This window comes from Cololabis saira, chromosome 22 (genome assembly GCF_033807715.1).
Source record: "Cololabis saira isolate AMF1-May2022 chromosome 22, fColSai1.1, whole genome shotgun sequence".
Lineage (NCBI taxonomy): Eukaryota > Metazoa > Chordata > Actinopteri > Beloniformes > Belonidae > Cololabis > Cololabis saira.
The window spans coordinates 14,954,689-14,972,082 of NC_084608.1; the positions used below are offsets into that span (position 1 = coordinate 14,954,689).

General features: G+C 41.1%; 1 protein-coding gene across 2 annotated transcripts in view; it reads right to left on the bottom strand.

The window, feature by feature from the left end:
• pola1 (polymerase (DNA directed), alpha 1) overlaps window positions 1-17,394 on the bottom strand; it is a 90,788-nt gene that overhangs the window by 7,864 nt on the left and 65,530 nt on the right. For both annotated transcript variants that reach the window (XM_061713474.1, XM_061713475.1), the window contains exons 35-36: window positions 10,927-11,043; window positions 1,234-1,330 (exon numbers count right to left, since the gene is read on the bottom strand). In XM_061713474.1, the coding sequence (XP_061569458.1) occupies window positions 1,234-1,330; window positions 10,927-11,043 (214 nt within the window). The remainder of the gene's footprint in view (window positions 1-1,233; window positions 1,331-10,926; window positions 11,044-17,394) is intronic.

The following is a 17,394-nucleotide window of genomic DNA, read 5'->3' on the forward strand; positions in this document are numbered from 1 at the left end:
GGAAGAAGGAACGGGCGCGCGGATAAACAACGCTGAAAAGCACAAGGCAACATAAAGAAAGGAGGAGAGTCCAGAATTGATTGGCGATGATTTCTTACATCTGGGCGAAGACAGAAATAAAAGAAAGCAAAAATGGAGGCTATAATCATGTTAGTGCCCCCCTCCCCTTCTCTCCTTTACAATGGTCCAATCCCTCCATTTCAGCTCCCTCCATTTTTCTGAGTGGTCATCTGTTGATTACATGTTATATTTAAGTCAGCTGTCTGGCTCGTTTGCAGCCTCACTCAGGTTTGAGCTCACACACTCGCAAGATTCAGGCATACATACATAAATAACATACATACATAAATATTTAATCAAATAAATAAATCACTCGGCCCGGCAGCCCTTTCTAATCAAGTGACATCAATCAGGGAGAGCGGTGGGTAAAGAGGCCTTGTGGCTGACGCCTACTGAGTGCACCCAGATCGCTTGAGTAGCGTCTATTTGAGTCCAAGGGGGGAAATATACGCTCCATGTCCCATTACAGGAGAAGGGCTATCCTTTCGTCAGCGTGCCCATTACTCCCCCTATCATTTCCCCAAATCTAAAACCTGTTTTCAATCAACACAGCCAAACGAGTGCCTGTCCAAGAGAGGCAGAGCGAGCGGGAGAGACAGAAAAGAGAGCGAGAGGGAGCACGGGAGGGAAAGCAGTAGAGATGGACAGTGAGGGTAGAGGGAGAGCCATGGAGGGCTCTTTCCTTCTTTCTTCCAGTGATTGGAGCATTTTGCATTCTGTATGTGTGTGTGATTGAATCCGTCTCCTAAATTAGGGCTGTCGACTCGAGGAGCTGAATGTCCTTAACTCCCCTCCCTACAACCAATGCCCAGGCGGCAGGACTCGGGTGTGTGTGTGTGTGTTCATGTGTGGGTCTCGCAACATTGGTGAATATTTTAAGTGCAGCCTTGGTAAAAGGTTTATGTTGAGACATTGATTGCTAATGCTATGTTGTATGTGCATTTGTGAGAAGGCATAGCTGGGACATTAAAACTTCTGTACTAACTTGATTTCACTTCCAGAAGCTGTGTTGCAGAGTAGCAACAAAGATGGCACAAAACGATAAATCAGACTTTGCATTATGAAAAAACCAACCACAAAGAAAAAAAGACTTTGGGGGGCGAGGGAGGGGCAACAAATATTAAAACCGAATAATTTCCACAAAGCCTTCCAGCATACAAGATGTAATCTTACGTCTTTCATCACTTGTTAGTATTTTGGTTGCTGCGTAGTCCCAGTCGAAGAGGAATTTGTAGAAGCAGAGCTGGTTGTACAGGGCCTTCTCCGAGTACTGCAAAGACAAGACAAACAACGTCAGTTCAGCAGAAATACGATGAATGTAACAGCAGAAACTTTGCTGGGTTCAGGTGAGTTTCATCTAAAACAGTCCAGAGTCCAGAGTTTGTGATTTAAGTCCTCAAAATCAACTTCACCCATTCAGGTTTAAGTCCGTCAGGAAGCACAAGTACTAATGCATTTACATTCTGTGTTGCTGCCTGTCTTGGCCAGGACCCTCTTGTAAAAGAGATTTTTAATCTCAATGAGTTTTGTTTCCTGGTGAAATAAAGGTTAAATAAAAAATAAATTAACAGAAACAGCAACTAACTACTATATCTAGCCTCTTTTCAACGCACTTTTTTTACTATTAATTAATAGTTTTCCATCAGACATGCACACACAGGTGAAAGGGATCCATTCAGGATCTTCAGGGATGGTCATCTTCAACGAAAGGGACCACATATTATATTTAAGCCTTTGATTTATGGTGGCACATTATGTCCTGACATCGTTTTAAAATAAAATAACAGACAATAGATTGAGGAATGGAAACGTTTCCTTATTTGATGGACGCTGGTTTATCAGCAGCCAACATTTGTACCACGTGTCTCGTTTTCATCTTAAACTGCAGCAGCTGCTTTGTTACTGAGAACGGCTTTGAGCTCAACAGTAGTTGATAGTAATAGTTTTCATGCAGTGTAAAAAAGAATATTTCATTAAACAATAGTTATTTTTTAAGGTAATTATGAACAATCCAGTAAATGTAAACTGTTCCCTGTGTGCAAATGTTGGTTCATTTTGTTATTGTACAGGCAGTTTTAATTTCATTTTTGTGAAGGTACCGGTATGTTTGTGTCTGAAATGACTAAAAACACTTCAAATGTGATATAGTGCAAACTTGCCCTGAGATACTTCATCCACTGAGATGTTCAGATCTACAGGGCAGCATGGCCTTGCAGAACCAAGACAACACAGAATTATGCAGCCTCCCCATCTTTAACTGCACCTGCTCCCTCCTTCATAGCTGCTGTGCTTCAGAAGGGGGTGACACAAAGCTGTACGACTGATTTCAAGAGCCACATGGCTCAGAAAGCAGGGAGGAGTGGCGTTGAGATGCTAAAGCGACTCCCTTAAAACACCTTCGGTGGCCAGAGCTGAAAACGTACGTTAAAAAAGTTAATGTCATTAAGATGTCATGATCAACCCTGGAAAATGGGCACGTTTCCTATGAAACTTAATAGATTTGACGGTAGCTGGATTTCCATTCCCCTTTTTTCAAACCAAAAGTGCCAATTCTGAAACTGTGACGAAGGTACAGAAGCAGGAGGTTGATGTTTCCACTGGATTGTGTTTTTCTTTCATGAGTGTAACTCTCCTAGTTTTCTCTCCATATCTCTATCTTGTCCTGATTATAATTACATCCGAAGATGCTTCTCCTTCACTCACTTTTGGTGAATGTAGCCTTGGCCAGGAGGACTTGATGTCACCAGGTGGTAACCAAGTTCATGGGATGTTTGGACCCTGGACCACAACACCCTCCCATTGGCGGGCCGGCAGTGTTGGCCAAATCACTGCCCATCTCCTCCTCCTGGCTTACAGCTAACCTCCTCTCTCCTGCTCCATAACCAGCAACAGCTCTCTCTGCTGCCTCCCCCATCCTGCGAGCTGCTGTTTTCCTCTCCCTCCCTGTCATTCCAATGGCTGTGAGCATCCTCCACACGACTTCTCCCCAAAAACCAAAGAAAAAGAAGGTCTAGACTTCGAGGAAGATGGAAGAAAACATCTTGAGTTTTGGAGGGATTATTGCGACTGCTGTGAGCGCAGATGATCATTCTAATGATTATTTAAAGGCAAAGTTCCTATGTAATCTGGCAATGTATAATGATCAAGTAGTGATATAATACAACTACACTATAAATGAGGACACAAACAGCTGGTAACTACATTTTGATTACTGTAGATTGACCGACTACATCAGAAAGAAAGAAGAAAAGTGTTTCCATTACCATTTTCTGCAATAGTAGAAACGCAACTAAGTCATTTATATCAATTTACTGCTCCCTACTAAGTCATCCATTTTTTAAATCAGCTATTTTTGTCTTATTTCTTTACATATTGTTTGGTTTTGTGCTGAATTTAACAGTTTTCCAAGGTATATATATATATATATAGTCAAATATGTGTATTCGATTTATCTGCAGTTTGGCCATAAACAGTTTTTAGTGATCCTTCTTATGCCCGGCTTACTGTTGATGATCGTTCTGAAAGAATGGTAAGGATGTGTTTTGTTGTTGCTCTAAATCTGTGGTCCCGTCATATATTGTGAGAAGTTCAAAGATAGTCGTCTCAAAGGTCTTGCAACCAAACATTTGAGGTCAACCATTACAATTTTAACACGCCTCTTCTCCTTAATCCATAACACAACCACATGCTCCTCCTTCACCACTCCCTGTTTTAAAGTATTTTCTGCAGAAATAAATAAAAAAAACTAACATTAATGTGGTTCATTTTCTTGTTTTTCCTTATTGGTGATCAATACGCTGATGACACTATTTTACATCGGTTATAGCTTATAGTTCAGAGCATCTCATCGTCGTACAGTTTACACATAATACACACCTTCCTGAAGTCGTACCAAAGGATAAGCAGATGCACGTCCTGAATGAGATAAAACGGTCTTATATGAACGTGGGAATGGTGCAGTCTAGGGCATAACTAGAGATGTTCCCCGATAACGAGCTGTTGGGTATCGGCTGATTAGTACTCTTCTAACACCAGTTATTTTTATTTAATTTGATTTTTTTTAAACACCACACTTGCATTTCGATTAACATACTATAAAGAACATGTATAAATACAGAGCGGTTGAATAGAGCGGTACTTTTGACCTGGGAGACTACCATGGGTGCAGATATTTGATACGCAATGAACCATTTTGTCCATGATCGTTCTTTTTTTAGTCTGGAAACAATAGTCCTGAATGAAGACCATGTCACAGTTTTCCTGGCAGGATTTTCCAGCCTAAAGCACCAGCATACGTGGTATCAGATGGTGCATAAACCCTTACCGACACTGATACCTTTATGTATGTGAGCAACCGTAGGCACAACCAGCTTAAACTGCCCGAGCTTGTTAAAACAAACCACCACAGATCGGAAAACTGAAGCAACATAACAGCCAGCTGTTGGGTGGCAGATCAGATGAAGATAATATAACTTGTTGGTGTGATATAGACGGGGGAGGGTGCTATAGGTCTGTGATGAAACACTGCAAATCTAAGCACTCACAGAATAACATTTTCAACATGGATAATGTTTTTTTTCCTGAGTTTCTGAATTGTTAGTTGCATCAGACAGATAATGACTTACTCTCAAACACAGAAAAATGCATATGTAGCCTTCAACCGATTATAAACAACAACGCATCTCCTGAAAGCCATCCTATTTATTCACCAATCACAATTTGAAGCAGAAAGTGCCAGACAATGCTGTTACTTCTTTAATGACGTAATATGTACAATTTATTTTACAAGAAGATTAAATACCAATTGATCTTTCACGATTGTTTACGACACTAGAGATGACTAAAAACCAACTCTCCATTAATGCCAGTGCTCTATTTTGTTTCTTGATTAATAAACATTATGTCAATTTGTTGAAAATCAAGACCATCACAGGTCAACAAGCATCCAAACCAGAGTAATAAAACTGCCAGGCAGATTAAGAGTGATTTTACGAGAGAATACCCCGCTCAAATGACTACACCTCCCTCATAACATCTCCCTTCCTCTGTGTGACAAAGACGGGGAAGAAAACAAATTTGCTTGCTTTGTTAATCTGTACTGCAATTAAGTGGAGCCACATGACAGCCAGCTAGCGGGAGAGAGGGCAGAGTTGGAGAGGATGAGCGAGACAGAGTGGTGGGGGGGGCGAAAGAGGAGAAAAGGAGAGAAAAAGTAAAGACAGATAGAAGTGAGAGATAGCGAGAATCAGACAGCGACGGGGAGAGAGAAAAGGAAGAGAGGGGATCAGACCTGATACACCCTCCCTCATAATAGTTTGTTGTGATAAGCCATTGTGAGAGAGGCATGCGAACAGCCAAGGCTGTCAATTTGATTAGCCATTATACTGCATGTTTAATTGCAGTTATTGGCTCGTCATTTCCCTGCTACACTGCAGAGGGCACGCTAAGCCTCGACCCCACACTGCCATCAGGTGTGCGCCGAGTGCTTTATTATTACCGCCAGGAAGAATCCCCTGACAACTCCTGTGCGAGAAGCGAGTTTGTGTGTGCCTATTATACCTGCCAATCGGCAACGCGCGTAATTGTAATTTCAGTTTTTACTGCTGTGGCATAATCAAGTGGTGAGAGTATCTAATGCAGCTAAATCCAAGCTGTGTGATGTGTGTGAATGTGTGTGTGTGTGTGGGTGTGTGCGTGCCTTTAATGGCTTTCTATGGCCGCCCACATGGCACGCACAGCTGTTGACCGTTGATGCACTGCCTAGTCAACAACCAAACCATGCACATCCCATAATGGAGCCTCGGTTACGGTTGCCAAGGTTGAACGAGCTCAGTCGGCACAAACGCTGCACACCACCTCTTCCTCTAGGAAAATAAAACACACACACTCACACACAAGCACACAGAGCAATAGCATCCAAACAATATAATGCTGATTGTGGGCGGGCCGTTCACCGCATTCTGATTGATTGACAGGTGTCAGAAAGGTGTGGCTAAAATGTTAAAGGATTGTTATTGAATTTAGAGCAGCAGAACCCTGCCACACTCTCTCCCTCACACACCCATGTACACACACACACACACACACACACCTTCCTCGTCATTCAGCTCGGCGCTTTGTTCCTGCACTGACACCATTTCAATTTGTTCCACAAATCTGCAGCATTTTCAGCCTGACTGCCTAAGGAGCAAACCAGCTGTGAAATTGCCTCTCCCGGGAGAGTCGGACCCCCCAGCCCCCCAGCTTGTACCCTTGCTCCTTTGCCTCCCTCATACCAGACTTACTCCTGCACCTTGGCACACGTACCGTATACACAACCTGCCTCCGGTACACGAGCAGAACGCAGAGGGAAATTTAAAGAGCTGAATGGACGTATGGAATAAAGGACAAATAAATAAAAGGAGGAGGCTAAATCATAGAAATTGATCTAAATCTCAGGGCAACAGCATGAAATGTCTCACACAATAAAACAATCCCTGAAGTCTTTCCATCTTTTAAGTGACAGGCAAATGCAGAAAAACACACACAAGCAAAAGAACTTTGGCACCCTATATTTTCATTCAACTACACAAGTGAAGCATTTAATGAAAAGGGAACGCCGTTGGAAAGTATTTCTGCATGTATGTAAGGAGACAGAAAACTCCCAAAACAGCAGGCCAAACATAAACAGAAATGCATAACGAAGATGAGAAGTATGCAACCTGCTGAACACATTCAGCAGCTCGGCGGCTCAGACACGACCCGACGCTGCTCACGCGCTGCCATACGGCTCTGCAGCTCGGCTGCAAACACGCACAGCCTAACTGCTAAATGTACAGTATCCAAGACCCTCCAACAACTGCAGCTGCAGTAAAAGAGAGGGTGTGAGAAAGGGAGGGAGACGCAGAGAAACAAACATACATTTGCTCCTCAGCTGTGAGGCCACGAGGCTTTAAAACTCTTGAGCTTTTTAGATGCGATAAGCGTTATTGCCGGTTGTGGTAGTCACGCCGATCAGCTTCACAAGACACCATAATGAGTCAATATATGTAAATCTTTACTAGGCAAACACGATGGGAAACAAAGGCATTTAACTGGTGCTCTCGCTCGCAAGCCTCCAATGATTCAGCACCGGTAATTTCTCCCCATTGAAAGGCATAATTGCCTGCTATTTGAAGATATTCATGCTCAATTTTTGAAATTAATTTCAATTGGGGGGAAATGTAGAAATGTCAGCTCCAGTGAAAGGGATTTGATTTCAATTATCCTCGCTCAAAGGACTGTGATTTCCAAATACACTTAAGCAAAATTATGACAAGAATTTTTGTTCAGCAAAATTCAGTGTTTAAAGAGCGATTAGGCGATAATGGGGCAGCTTTGAGCCGGCAGTGAATGCAGCCGTCTCCCTCTGAAAGGCACTCAATTATCTCTGATTGCTCCTGCTATAATGTATCAAATAGAGATACCTGCTATTGCCGTAATTTGTGTGAAAATTAACATGCTGCAATTTCCACTAGAGGGAAAAAGGGAGCTCTAATGGGCGCCTGAGCGTACATCAATAAAACGAGGGGAGAAAAAGAGAGAGACAGAAGGGGAGGGCGAGAGGAGGACAGAAAGAGGGAGCCAAGAGAAGACGAAATGTGTGTAGGAGCTAAAGAGGGGCAGGGGAGGGAAAGAAAAGAAAATGAAAAGAAGGGAGCAGGGGAGGAAAGCAGTGAATAAAAAACGGAAAAGAAAAGCAAAGTCAGGACAGAGATTTGAGACCGGGTGGGGGGGGGGGGGGGGGGGGCTATCTGATTTAAGCACCGAGGAGGGCGGCAGAGATGAAGAGAAAGGGAGAGAGGAAGAGAAAGAAATTTAATTTACTGAAAATATTACAAATTGCACCTGTGCATAACTCCCCCAAATTACCAACCAATCAAGGCAGAGTGCCTATTACTCTCCCATTACATGGAGATCAGATCACGCTCCGAATCTGTGTCCAGAGAGAGGAGGGAGGGAGGGAGGAGGAGGATGAGGCAGAGTGAGAGAATTGGATGGCGGAAGGAGAAGAGATAGGCCCCACAGCAATGGTTAAATGTACCAAACGAGCCACAGTCAAAGACAATATGCTACTGTGATGAAACTCGTGTTTTTGTGGCCGCTGCCGATATGAACTCTGTAATCTGTGAGTGAATCTGAGGGGGAATGTGGTCCGAGCAACCAAACTTCACTGGAGGCACGAAGACCTGATGGAGGTTTCAAAAACCCAAAACTTTAATTGGAAAGAAAAAAAAAAAAAAAAAAAGGCCATCTCTGAGTGGAGACTGGTGGATGCTTCATCTTTTTCTCTACTTGCTGAGCTTTTCTGTCCACCACCAGCTCAAACAGCCATGAATGGCCTCTTGAGTACTTTGCATAATTAGCACCAATTAAATAAGAAAGCTGCAGGGCCATTAATCTCCACGCACTGGTTGGATTCAGATGACGGTGTTACCCTGTGCTTAACAACCAACATTAGCTTGCTAAGAACCATATTATGAATGATTTTTGGAGAAATATTACTAAGAGGGAGGTCAGTGGTGCTAATGAAGGTTTAAACATTAGGCTTAAGGGCACTTCAGCAGGGCAAATGCTTGTATAAGTGGAGGGGCAGCATTTGTGACGAACGGTTGTCGCAGTGCAGACCTGCCATTGATTTGCCTGGCGGCGGCTTCAAGATCAGCCCAATGAGCTACAGGGGAGGATTAATGACCAATCAATTACTTTTATATGGCAGAGTCAGTGATTCATAACAATGCGGCCAAAGTCAAGTTATAAAAGTTACCAGAAATGGTGCATGTAAAGGTAAACAACAATACATGACTAGAAAAACGTGGGAGCGACGGCGGCAGAGACGCAGAGATTTTTTTTGCTGCTGTAGCTAAACGCAGCCACGTCCCAGACTTTATGTTTATCCACATGTTCGTTCAGCCATTTATTTACTATACGGTCATTTTGATCTGGTGAAAATGGATTGTGTGTCAATACAGTTTGAGAAATGACAAACAAGCTCATCTGTATTGGTATGCAAATTAGAAAAGAAATTACAGGAAGCTTTGTGCAAAACTTTGATGCATCTGTGTGTGACTCATGCAGAAACTCAAAGCTTGTAAAGCATCTTATTGTTTTACATTCTTCTGCAGATCAAAGAAGCATCTTTAAGGAAGAAAACAAGAAAGGTTGCATTGTATATATCTGTTTATTCATTTATGATAATGTAACAGGAGTTGGTGTAAAAGCACCATGAAACTGCTGTTGTTGCAGTGTTTGGAGACAGTTTTAATTACTTTATACGTGTTTAACCCATGTGGGTTCCTCAGTTGCTGATGGAGATATTACGTGGAGTATTTCGATCAAGCAAACAAACATAATGCTGCTGGGGTTTTCTTGCATCATAGAATTTGAAATTGAGTTGCAAATGAGATAGATTATGAATATCATCTTTGATGAACCTGTGTTTGCTTTGGTAGATTTACACTGTTCACAGTAGACTTATTTTTATATGAATGTGACTTATTTGTCTGCACTGCAGATGCGTTTACATTCTTTTAATTGTGATTTCATGAAATAATCTGCAGCGGATATCTTTATACATCTTTATAGACAGGAACAAAAAAAGGAAAAGTAAAAGGGGGAAAAAAACAACACTTTTAGACATTTTACAACAATTACGGGGAAAACATGCTTGCTGTGGGGATATAGTTTTTAAATCATTATTCGGTCAGGCTTATTTTTTTAAGCCTATCATATCTATTATCGCACCTTTAAGCAAAGCACTATATAAGGTTAAGATTATATATAATTATATATATATATATATATATATATATATATATATATAATTTGTCATCACTCCATTTAATATGTTTCTAAAAAGAGAATGCAATGATAGACTGGGGAGTCAAAAGTAAGGTAAAATGAAGGCAGGATGCAGTTTTTTGATACAGAAGGAGTTCATGAGCAAGAACAGAAAGTTAAATGTTGTATTCAGCCCTCAGCGTGAAGTGCTTGGTGCCCTCCGGCACAGCGATGGCCGCCTAAAGTGGCTACAGTGACAGCAGAAATTGGCCTTCTGGTTTACAACCTGTCGCCACAGAGCCAGACGGAGCACAGCAGTCGGGGTGGAGGTTTGGGCCAGAGTGTACAGAATTAAAAACTAAATGAGAAAGTTTAGGGTTGGGAGAAAGGAACTGAAAGAGATGGGACAAAATTAAAAAAGAAAAAAGTAGATTTAACAGGCGCGCACAAGCTCGACTAAAAGGGAGAGTGTTTCTGTCAAATCCAGCTGTCAAACTAAAAGTGTTCAGAAGGCCTGAGTGCGACAGACATGTGCTTTTTAACGCTTTATCTGCCCACAGGCTCTCAAAGTCATGGATGCAGGTGGATATGCATGTACATGACAGACAAGGTTATAAGACAAAACTGTAGGAAACTGTAGTATATATATGTGAAATGTGAGACTAATACAGTGCACATGAGGAGAGAGTGCAGCTCCATAGCACCATCACCTGGAAAAGACCTACAGAGCACAAAGCTTGTGTGGATTCAAGTCAACCTCTGTCCTTATGTGTGAAAGAAGATGCAGTTTTTTGCTGTTTATCCTCCATCAAATGTATCTTTTTTTAATTTATTTTAATTTTGAAGACTTTGTGGCTCCAGTGGACTTAACTGACAGTAGTTAGACAGGAAATGGGAGCAGAGAGAGGGACTCGAGCCTGGGTTAGACATCCGAGGACTGCAGCCTCTGCATGTGGAGCACCTGCTCAGCCAGGTGAGCCGTCTGGCCCTCCCTCCAACCTGCATTCATCCAGCTAAGCACAAGCGCGTGGCTGCGATCCCTGGCGTTTGTGTGTCGGGGTGCGTTACCTCGGGCCTGAGCGTAGCTCTGCTGCAGGCGGGACAGATGGGTCCGTGCCGGGAGAAGGCGACGGGCAGACGCCTCGTCCTGTTCTGGCAGGCCTGGTCCTCACACACCAACCAGCCCTGCGACAAATACAGACACTTTATCCTGGCTGACCGTGAGATCCACTGAAGAGCTGGAATTATCAGTCCGTCGAGCTTTAGAAATAAACTGTTTCTCAATTTCTTGCTGCTTTGGAGCAAGATGGTGGAAGTTGACTTTGAGGAAACAAAGAAAACACATTACCAAGAAATAAAGTTACAAATAAAGAACACCCCCCCCCCCCCCCCCCCCCCTCCACTACATAAACACTCAGTAAAACTCACCCTCTAACAAATATCCATGCTTTCATTTTTTTAATCTCAGATTCCATGTTTGTTATCAACTTGGTGAGTAAAATGGATCCTTGATGTACTTAAATAAAACTAAAGCGAGTTTTGAATCAAAAAGATGAAAATGGAAAGACTGGCATCACAAACAGCCTTTACCACTCTTTGTGATTGCTTCTTTATAAAACGTGTTCACGTCGCCATTTATTTTGTCAATAAAGATGCTCTTTAAAAATTGATGAAAAAAGAATAAGAAAGTTTTATTGACTCAAAATACTTTCCAAATAGTTTATAGTAATGAGGAAATTTCGCTTGAAAATTGTTCGCTTCCATTTAGTTACTCTGATTTTGCACACCAATCTCACAAGGATGGTAGTTTGAGGAAGAAACAGACCGTTTGTAAAATAAAAGCTCAAGACAGGTAAAGAAAAATGGAAGAAAACAAACAAGAGGTTTGTATCTGACTTCATGTCCCACCCGTCTGTCTCTCTTTAAATTTGCGGCCCATAACTGCTCCGTCTCACACAGGCAGTGCAGCGGACAGCCAAAACGGCAGTAGTTAGGACCCCCTGGGGTGAGGCGCTGACCCTGGGCAGGTGCTGTCTTCTAACCCTCTCAATCTCCCCATATCCTTTCAGACTCCTCCTCCTCCCTCCACTTCTTATGCTCTGTCATTACCAGGGGGGGTGTAAAGGGGAGGGGGTTAATGCCCGGCTAATGACAGAGCATGAGACCCGCCGCCATCAACGCCTTTGCTCCTCTGCTGCATCCATCTTTGCTTCCTTCCTTCCATTCACTCAAAATAAACCCCTTCTAAACCGCTGCACCTGTCTTTCTATCAACACCCCCTTCACAAACTGAAGCGTGCAGCGTTCCTCTGATTGATTTTTGGGTCTGCCTTTGTCTCGTCTCTTGATCAGTTTTGAACAGCAGGAGGTGAAGAGAAAAAAAAAAAAAAAAATGGCGAGGAATATTTTTGTCTTTGCAACTGACTTAACCTTATATAAACACTTCCCTCCTCTCCTCTGCACAGGCCCCTTCACTGCCCCTTCAAGAAAAGAAACAAGCAATGCAAAGCGAGGATGCACTTTTTGACGTCACTTTGATACAACACAGAATGACAGAAATGAATGTGGCAAAGTTTGATACGGAAAAAAGAAAAAGGGACTGGAATTGAGCAGCTGTACAATCCTTGACCTAAAAAGTCCGTCAACTAACAAGAACAGAGAGTAAATGAACCAATAGTTTAACTTGGTCCAGTTGCAAGTTTGTATCTTACATAACATTTGAGAGGTTTTGCAACCTCTCAAAAGAAATTTGGAATCAATTACCTGTATTTTCATATTAATATTTAATTTAGAAAAGTGCAATATCCCATACAACCACTGCAAACCGGGCCGGTGTTGGTTCCGCTTTGAGAACTTCCTAAGATCCAGTTTACCCATCACCACCTCCAGAGAAACCACACAAGTGCAGCACTCTTCACTGTGTTTGGGATGTGTGTCCGTGCCACAACTGTTTAGTTGTTGTTGATTGAGTCAATTAGATGGCACACTATCTCTTTAGTTTCAGCTGCTCTTACTGGTCACAAAAACCACGCTGCAAGCCCAAGAAATAACTGGTTTCGGACAAAGATTTCTTTGTCAGAGCAAACTGACTCACAGGTGAAATATGGATCCGCCCACATCATGTCAGGTCACAGAAATGTGATGAGGATCGGTCAAAGGTTCAGTCCTGTCTCAGGCTCTAACAGCTCCTATTGCTGCCTCTGTACATTTTAATTAGTATTATTTTTGACATGCTAAAAAGAAAAAAAATTCAAACTAAATGCAAATAACAAAACTGCAGGTTGGCAGAACATTTGGAGAGACGCAGCAGCCGGTGGTCGCGGGTCGTCTCGCTCTGGATCTGTCGATATGTTCTGCAGTCCTTCAGACGACCTGAGTCTTCCAACACTCACTGAACATAAACAATGAAGACACATTTCTCTCTTTTTCAATATGATTATTTCATTTTTTGGGTTGCTGTTGCTAATAAAAAAAAAAAAAAAAAAGAAAGCCAGAAGATTGTTTGAATTTCCAGCGCTTTTTATATAAAGTTGGGCATCAAATGGAGTAACGGTCCACAGACTGCTCATTTCGTCTGGATCAATAAACTGCTGTGGCCAGTTTCCAGATCGGGCCATGGCCCAGAAATAGTCATCACTGCCTCGGTGGAAAAGGTGTTGGAGACGCCATTCTAGTTTAAAACTTTCAGAACGTAACACAAACATTAAAGTAACTAAACTTTTTTTATAATTCCTGCAAACTTTTCTCTGTTTTAGACCAATAGGATGTTTTTTTTTTGTTGGTAAAATAAGACTTCTACATCCTAGACGCACCACAACATACACAACCCTACTCTTTTGCATAAAGTACATGTTTTTTTCATCATCTAAAAGACTTTTGAGGCGTCAAGAAATGCATCAAACTGCAGTGAATCCTGAATGTGAATCTATCACAAAGGCATTCTTACATTTTATGTGCATTACTAAGATTTTTTTTTTGCAGTTAGAAACTTCATATCCCAGCCAGACTTTCTTTCTACAGTCCCAAAGCTTTGATGGCGTAGGGTTTATCTGAGAGGGATCCGTGTTGATGTGAATGACAGCTGGCACATCTTTTTACACTTATTGTGGCAGCAGACAGAAAGAGGAGCGTTTCATGTACTTTGCAAACACAAACAGGCTAAACACACACACACACACACACACACACACACCAAGCCAATCTCTTTTAAATGAAACCAAACACACACATATGTCCCAAATCAATTAGAAAGTCCCAGAGTTCACAGCTTTACCCACAAATCCCAGCACCACGACTAATTACTTAACACCTTTGCTGCTCTTCTGTAGAGAGTGGAGGATCATGGGAAATTACACTATGATTAAGTCATGGAGATGACATATAAGAAGCATGAGAGTGAGAGGCTGTTTGATCGCAGGTTTTTTTGTTTTTGTTTCTTAAGCCTTAGCACAAACTCCTGCTCCCATCCCTCACAGACAGACTGTCACACACACATCCGCGCACAAACACACACATTTCAATTAATTAATAAGACACATATCCAGGACTGAGGGGTACAAAAGAATAAAAGTTATCCACAGTGTCCCTGGGCTTGGGTTTGGAGATCTCACAGCCATGCGCAGGAGAAAGAAAAGGAAAAAAAAAACAAGTCAAGATGAAATATTTGGGATCTGTGAGCCACACAGAAAGGATTAAAAAGCAAAAAAGCAATTCAGGAGCTAGCCAAGGTGGGGGGAAGGAAAGTAAAATGTAATTGAGGCATTTTGCCAGAGCAAGGGAGGGGGTTGGGGATGTACAGTTGGATGTGAGAGAATAAAGGATCATAATTGCATAATTATAGCAGTGGATACCTGACACGCTGAATGCAGACGTCAAATGAGTTCCACATAATTTAACCAAACAGAAGCAAGACCAGGCCACGACAGCGCCCACCGCCAAACACACCCTCCCTCCTCTTCCTCCTCTTTGTCTGCTCGCCTGTTTCTGCGTCTTCCCCAGATCTTCCTTCAGGTACAATTTCAAAACATCATCTTAAGTGTTTTGCTGACCAATTTGAGCAGTGGGAATATCTTTGGTAAAGTGGCTGGTCTCTGACTGATTCTGCCGTTTTTCCTGACTCTTGAACAGTTCACCAAGAAAAATAACTTACGATTAAAAAAACAAGTCAGCATTGACAATCATTTACTCAGTTGAAATACTTTGTCAAACACAATATAAACTGTTGGTTCAGACCGTTTCCAGAAGTTGGTGATAAAATCCTGGAAAAACTAGACTAAATAAAAATGATATGCTTTTTCACGTCTTATTCCATGACTTAAAAACTCTCCAGCATGAAACAGACGTATGACGATGTAACCAACTAATTTATGATAATTATATTTGCAGGCAACTAATTTTGTCATTAATTTTTGTCGACTGGGTCGGTTATTTGTTGCAGTTCTACATTTTAATACAACTTACTTTCAGTATAAATTTAATCTGAACCAGCTGTCCGTTTTAAGTTTGTGCTTCGTTTTAACAGAGTCAAAGCTTGAAAATAATGACTCAGCTGTTAATCTGGATGTATTTTACGTATAAAAGCTTGCTCCTGCTGGTTGCTTGGTCGTCAACTGAATGTTCTCCAGCCAATCACTAATTTTAAAACCTAATGGCTACATAAGATGTTTTAAAATGATTGCGAGTAAAAAACAAGAGCCAGTATTCAAAACAAACTCGGTGTCTGCTGTCACGTGGTTCACAGCTCTGATTGGTTGGTTGTAGGGAAGCCCCGATACCATTTTTTTCACACCGAGTACGAGTATTTTAATTTGTGTACTTGCCGATACAGAGTACCGATACTTCTACCACAAAAATAACTAGGCTAAAAATGCAATGAAAAATGCAATGAATTGGATACTGATACCATTATCCCTAATTGTTTGTCTATCCAAGGCGTCCAGGGGCCATTTCTTTTGCATCGGCTTATACTGAAATCAAAGTTGAAAAGACAAGAGACAGACTCATTCTGGTATTATAGAGGAAATGATCTACAGTATGATGGCTGGCCAGTAGGGTTGCCACCTTTCAGAAATAGAAATAAGGGACGCCCTGATTTCAGCAGCCCAGGAGCCAAAAAAAAAAAGCCCCCAAACTTTTAAACTGAATAAAAATGTGTTTATTTTTATATAAAATTTTTATATAAAAAAACAAAATGCTTTGATTTCAAGTTTAAAGTGCTTTAATAGCATTGAACTTGCATGACTGTACAGACAGACAACCATACTAGCAACTGAAATATCCTCCTATGCTACTGTATGTCCACATCAGCCCAGATGTATAATATAGCCTACAGGTGAAGAATATGGTGTAAAAGTTGATTTATTTCAATAATTCAACTAGAATAAGGTGTAAAAGTTAATTTATTTCAATAATTCAACTAGAATATGGTGTAAAAGTTAATTTATTTCAATAATTCAACTAGAATATGGTGTAAAAGTTGATTTATTTCAATAATTCAACTAGAATAAGGTGTAAAAGTTAATTTATTTCAATAATTCAACTAGAATATGGTGTAAAAGTTAATTTATTTCAATAATTCAACTAGAATATGGTGTAAAAGTTAATTTATTTCAATAATTCAACTAGAATATGGTGTAAAAGTTAATTTATTTCAATAATTCAACTAGAATATGGTGTAAAAGTTAACTAATTTCAATAATTCAACTAGAATATGGTGTAAAGGTTAATTTATTTCAATAATTCAACTAGAATATGGTGTAAAAGTTAATGAAAATACGGGACAAATCGCGTCCCGTATTAGTTCAATACGGGACACAACATTTTTTTCTCAAATAAAGGACAATTCCGTATTTTACGGGACGGGTGGCAACCCTACTGGCCAGGCTGGAATTGTTAATGCACAATGTTTTATTATGCTGTATTAACGTTTGTAATACTGAGTCATCCTTGTTATACAGTAGATTTTTATTCTGATCCCTCCACACATCTAACCTGTGTTAGCCAATTCCGTTAAGCAATTGCTTGCTATTGCAGCAAATTATGATAATTTCCATCACAGATTAACAAGCAGACAACTATCTCCAATCACTTAATGAAATGCTCTAAAATGTGTTAAGAAAAAGCCTTCTGACTTCTGGTTCTGTGTCAGTTTTGTGCCAGTTTTCCATCATTCTGCTTTTTTGTTTTACAGCAAAATAATTATCTGAGGTCCCAGAACTATTACACTTTTTTTTTTTTTTACAGTTTCATGGAGTTAAAGCATCCAAGAAACCCAGCAGGGCCCCCTATAGGCGTGGAGAGTAAGTCACTTCTACAACACTGTCCAAAATGTATTATAGTTTATTCTCTTGTTCGGTCACTCTCTCAATAGCTCTTCTACTACTATTGCTCCAGGCCGCGCTGAGGCTTAAACGATCTCTTTACCTCACAATTCAGCTGAGCTCAGTTGGGAACGAGGTAACGCACCAATTGCAGAGGACTGAACAAATGTGGTTGCTTCTCTGCCAACAAAAGACTTTGGTGAATCTCCATCCATGCC